At 46.6% G+C, this 5854-nt stretch overlaps 1 protein-coding gene across 1 annotated transcript; it reads left to right on the top strand.

Annotated features, from left to right (window-relative positions):
• Window positions 1-32: 32 nt before the first annotated feature.
• Window positions 33-3128, top strand: PRR15 (proline rich 15). Its single transcript, XM_011972226.1, has 2 exons — window positions 33-231; window positions 2015-3128. The coding sequence occupies exon 2, from the start codon at window positions 2160-2162 to the stop codon at window positions 2547-2549; it is 390 nt and encodes a 129-aa protein (XP_011827616.1). The 5' UTR covers window positions 33-231; window positions 2015-2159; the 3' UTR covers window positions 2550-3128.
• Window positions 3129-5854: the final 2726 nt, after the last annotated feature.

The following is a 5854-nucleotide window of genomic DNA, read 5'->3' as shown; positions in this document are numbered from 1 at the left end:
GGCTTCCGCCGCAGCGCACAGAAATTGGAGGTGCCCGAGGAGACCAGCAACAGCACTTGATTTAGCTGGGCTGCGGGAATTCCGACCTGTACACTTTCCAGAAGCCTGACCTCTCCAAGTCTGCGCCCAGGAACTCGAGCCCCGGCTTCCAGGTTGATCTAAGCGCGCCCCCTCCGTGCTGTCGGCCGCGTTCACCGCGCGGGGCCTCCGGGTCCTGTGAAGCCCGAGCAGGTGAGCGACTGGGGGTGGTTCGGCGTCCGCCGAGAGAGAGCCTGGCGCCGGGGGTCACCCTGGGGTGCTGCCTGGTACCTCCCAGGTACCCGCCTCCCGGCGCCCTAAGAGAGGCTGAAAACCACGGACGCTCCAGAACTCCGTTTTCTGTGCTTTTGCGTAATTTGCCATCTTTTCCTTGCGCAATTCGTACAAAGCCCTTCCGTGCTCACAAAGTTGATAATTGTGAAGAAGAAATTGTAGGTTAGAGGAGAGAAAGCAGCATCAGGACACCTTCCCACCACTGTTAGTAAATGACTTGGGGGTAGGGGTTGCTTTTCCGATCTGCAAAGTAGGAGTGAATGGGATGTTTGCAGACGCAGTTATTAATTGTGCCTTAGGGCGTGGGTGCCTTTTGTACCGAAAGAACTTTTGGCCGTTTTTTCTTGTATTGTTTTCAAGTCGCTGCCCGAGTGTGTCCTCAGGGCATCCTGGGGAGGAGCTGGTGCAGCGGTTTCGGGGCGCAGCCGAGGCCGCCCCGCCGCCTCCCGTAGGCGATCAGACTTCCTCTCCCTGGCGGGTTCCGGGAGGAGAACCTCCTACAACAAACACCGCCGAAGTTTCCCTCTCCAGCGCGTTCGCCAATCCCAAGAGCGCCCGGCGCGTGGGCTGGGAAGAGGCCGAGCGGAAACCTGGAAGTGAGCCGCGGCGCAGGCGAATCCTGCGCGTTGCTGGTGGCAGCGCCCAAGAGACCCCGCACAGAAAGTGGGCTGAGAGTCTTGCTTGCTGTACCAGCACTTAAGTGCTCAGAAGCGGCCTTTCGCTTCGCAGAGGCGGGGGGGTCTTAGAAGCTTGGGGAAGAAGCACGTTGTTTCGGAGTTCCTGGTTGCGTTCTTTCTCCTTGGGAGGAGGGAATTGCACAAGGAAAAGAAGAGAAGCCTTTACTTTGTAACTGGAATTCTCCCGAGTTGAGCTGCGTCGTACAGACTCGGTGCATATTTTAATACAAAACTAAGGGAAGAGGCCATTTGATACCGCTTGGCTTCATCTCAACCGTCAGCCGGGGGTGACTTCAAAAAGACGCAAGATTGGGCTCTGGGGAATAAAAGGAAGAATTAGGATGGCGGTTTTCAAGGGAAGTTAAGTCTAGACATGCTTCTTTGAAAGTCACAAGGCAGAAGTGGTCAAAAGCAGAATTTAAAAGAACCAAAACAAAAATACCATAAGCTTGTCCTTCTCTCCTGCTGGGATATAAATTCTCCTAAGTATCTCATCGAAAAGGCTCCTGGGACGAAAGTCGACGGGAGCAAATCTTGCAGGGAAATTTGACTGTTTGACCATGGACTAATTAATACTCACCGTTCACCTGTAGAGAGGATGCACTTGGTTCCCAGCGCCCTCCTTCCAAGTGCTCATCCAAAGGCAGGCCACCCTGGACCGGATGGGTCACCTTTGGGCATCCATCTACAGTCAAGCAGTGTGGACAGGGCAGGTCATTTTCCCTCTCGAGACGGGTTGATCCAGAGGGCTGGGTACGTCCCCTGGGTCCCCCCCCACCCCGTGCACCCTGACCACTGCACTGCACTTCCCCTGAAGGCAAGGCAAAGGTTGAAGCCAAAGAGTTCAAGGGTCAGCCTGGAGACCAGATGATGGTGCCCTGAAAGACACTTCCACCGGCACCCTACGGGGTGCGGTGGCGTCTAACTCTAATGTGGGCTACGTGGCTACGGGATTGGGTCTCTCCACCCTAGGGGGGCACATGACTTCAACCAACGCAGTAACCAAGTTTTGTTTTCATCCCCAGCACAGGCCGCTGCCTCAGCATCCACCCCGCAGCCCACGTGTGGCAAGCCGGGGAAGGGGTGGAGTGAACGGCCGGAGACCACGTGGAGGGAGGGGTCGCCTTGGCCCTTCCATCTGGGTACCGGGAGCCCCTAGGCCCTCCGGCCATGGCCGACAGCGACAGTGCGGGCAGCTCGGGCCCCTGGTGGAAATCGCTCACGAACAGCAGGAAGAAAAGCAAGGAAGCTGCAGTGGGGGTGCAGCCTCCAGCCCAGCCCGCTCCGGGGGAGCCCACGCCACCTGCGCCGCCCAGCCCGGACTGCACCAGCAGCTCCCGGGAGAATCAGCACCCCAATCTCCTCGGGGGCGCCGGCGAGCCTCCCAAACCAGACAAGTTATACGGGGACAAATCCGGCAGCAGCCGCCGCAATTTGAAGATCTCGCGCTCCGGCCGCTTTAAGGAGAAGAGGAAAGTGCGCGCCACGCTGCTCCCGGAGGCGGGCAGGTCCCCGGAGGAGGCGGGCTTCCCTGGTGACCCCCACGAGGACAAGCAATAGCCCCAATAGCCTTCGCGCTCCAAGACTGTCTACCCAGCACTACCCCAAGCCCCCAGTTCCAAACCCGAGACTTCAGGCCCGCCCCCTTACGTGTCGTCTCATTCCACCAAATTCAGAATATTTACACAATGCCTTCATGATTTTATTTTTCTGGAAATTGAAGTGTCAATTGGGTTCTCAATATTTCACGACTCCAAGGATGCATTAAATATTTATTTGTGGTAAGAGAAGATACCTGCCGCGGAGGAGGGTGGCATAATTATTTTTTTCAAAAAGCTATTCTGGGACCCTGGCCCCCTGGCTCCTGTCACAGCTCAGCTTGAACTCTGTAGCCTCTCAAATGAGAAGGTGGCTGTTATTTAGGACTCTGGGGAAAGCAAATCACAGTGCTGTTTTTAATGCCTGAGAAATGCACTTTAGGGGTACCTCCGTAGACGTATACCTTAAGTGAAGGAGTGGGGGAGGAAGAAGCATTCTTAAGTAGAAGTATTTTAAGGTAAGGCAGGATTGCTTTTAATGTTAAACTACAAAACTGTACTGCCTATTTTAGTGTGGACTATTAAAACCCTTGCACTGTAAGACTTAAGGTGACTTTTGTATTTTTTCCATTCCAAGACTGAAACCCATCATACTTAAAAGCGGGCATGCAAAGTCCGAGGTGAGAGTTAATCATTTGCCACACAACATAACAGTGATTATTGGAAAGCTGCAGGGAAGAGAGCATTTCTGGAAACCAGCGACACCCGGACTGGAACCTGTTAGCCAGATATCCCTATTTATCAGCCAAATTCAAGGAAGGGAGAGAGATACCAATTCATTATTCCTAAATTCAGTGCATTTTCATAGACTATAGTAAGTTACAATGCTAGTAATACATCCCTTTCAGTATCCATTGTTAAACTTATGATTGTCTAAAATTAAAAAAACAAGGCCAGGTGTGGTGGCTCTCGCCTGTAATCCCAGCACTTTGGGAGGCCTAGGCAGGTGGATCAACTGAGGTCAGGAGTTCAAGACCAGCCTGACCAACAAGGTGAAACCCTGTCGCTACTAAAAATACAAAAATTAGCCGGGCGTGGTGGCAGGCACCTGTAGTCCCAGCTACTTGGGAGGCTGAGACACGAGAATTGCTTGAACCTGGGAGGTGAAGGTTGCAGTGAGTTGAGATCATGCCACTGCACTCCAGCCTGGGCAACTGAGTGAGACTCCATCTCAAAAAAAAAAAAAGACTGAACCTTGTGCAGCTAAAGAGGTGGGGGCTTTTCCCCTACCCCTTTGCTTTAAAAGCTTATTTCTTTAAAGTATGCATTTATCTAGTTTCAGACCCTTTAGATCTACCAACCTGAAGATTCTTAACAAAAATCTGTTTGCTTTTATTATAAACTTCAAGAAGAAGAGTAAACGAATACCATTTGCTTTGAGAAAATTACAAGAGAGTTATTGTAGTCGTTAAGAGGCACTGGGATCTTTTCCCACCACAATGCAGTTCATTTATAAACACCCAGAAATGCATGGCAGGGAAATTATATTGATCAAAGTGTATATCTTTGTAGATAATGACAAGCAGGAACTTAATTATAGCTTCTCCATTTTTATATGTAGACAAGCTATTTTTTTGTTTCTCCCAAATTAGTAATTTATAAAGTAGCAAAACATGTCAATTGTTCAAAGATATTAAAGAAATTTGGTGAAGATGGCTGAAATGAATTTAAATTAATGAATCAAGCTTCGGTACCAGCAGAATAATAGAGCTAATTTTGATACATGAGTTTCCACATACCAAAGGCCTTACACTAAAGGAAAGTGTTTATCTAGAGGTTATGAGCACTTTAAATTAAAAGAAAGTATGTAAGAGGGCTTTTTTAAGCATGAAAAGACATTTTCATTGTATACTTAAAACTGGAAAGTATGTGACCAAAATCTCATCCAGGTGGGCTTCCTGGATGAGGAAGACTATATTCAGTTTAAATGGGCCTACCATCTCTAGATTCAGAAAAAGAAGAGGGAATTGAGACTTGGCATGAAAAAGGAATTCATGATAAGGGACAGGACTGTGGGTTGGCAGAGCAATGGGAGTGAATATAGAAAATGTCAAATTAGGCTTTGGAAAATGCTCAAAAACTATTTTAATTTCACTCTGTAGAAAGTAATCAAAATTAGAGTAGGTAACTACCCAAAATGTTCTCTCCTTGCTTCAGGAAGACCAATAGATCAGGACTCTACCTATTTATAAAATTAAGTCTGCAATTACATAAGTTTAAAATCCTATACTAACCCTTTCATCCAGTTTTATTGTTTTAAAGAACTTTTTTCTTTAAAATTACCGTAGACGAACAAAACATTGGCAAGTTTCAAGGTTCTGTGTCTCATTTTGGATCCCATCCAAATCTACAATTGCTGCAGATAATCAATAGCAGACATAGAGTAGAGCAATAGAACTTATTACCGTATTAACATAACATCTTCACCCCACTGTTCTGAGAGAATTTTAAACCATGCTAATGCAGTTATGACAGTGAATGCAATTCACAATCTTCCACTGAGGTTTGTAATTACATCGTTTTAAAGAAGTCCTAAATTATGCAGTGGGAAGAATACACTGATTTAATCCCAACTTAGTGAAATCAGAAACCAAGCAAAATTGGTGGGATAGAAAGATCATAAGGAAGATGAGAATATCAGCCTTGATATGTCTTGCTGGGATTTACGTGCTTTACAGATGTTTAATTACATTCCAATAATATATACAGATTTAAATGTTTTAAACCTTGAGATAATTTATAGTAAAAAAAAAAAATGTTAAATTTGCAGTCAGACTTTTCTTTAAATTATCTTACAAATGAAATTTCACTCACAAATTTGGAAGCCATTTCAGAAATTTTAACACTGTGCTTCCAAAGATACGGGGAAAAAAGGAACAAAACTCTAGCAGTGTATTTGCTAAATACTTTTGTAACCACTATAATTATATACAAAGGGTAGTTTTTGCCCCAGTGACTCTCCTTGCAAAATCCGTGGCTGGGCAGTGACTCATATTACAGGTCACCTGAACGTCTCTTTGTGTCTGTACTTCTATTGTTCAGCACATTCTGACTTGCATTTCAAAAGCACAAACCCGATTTTACATATGCAATTAGGATGTTCTGCTTTAGTATAACACCTGGAAATATTTTTGCTGCTTTGAAACATTATGTGAACTCAGCAATTCTAGTCCTGCCAAGTCCTTAGAAGGGAAATAGAAACCTAATGAGCATTGACTAAAAGCTTTGTCAAAAATAGTGCTTTCCCCGAGATGCACAGAAGAATAT

The sequence above is a fragment of the Mandrillus leucophaeus genome, unplaced genomic scaffold (assembly GCF_000951045.1).
Source record: "Mandrillus leucophaeus isolate KB7577 unplaced genomic scaffold, Mleu.le_1.0 Scaffold128, whole genome shotgun sequence".
In the NCBI taxonomy this organism is placed as follows: Eukaryota; Metazoa; Chordata; class Mammalia; order Primates; family Cercopithecidae; genus Mandrillus; species Mandrillus leucophaeus.
The sequence above is the reverse complement of the archived record's forward strand: the minus strand, read 5'-3'. Positions and strand labels throughout refer to the sequence as shown.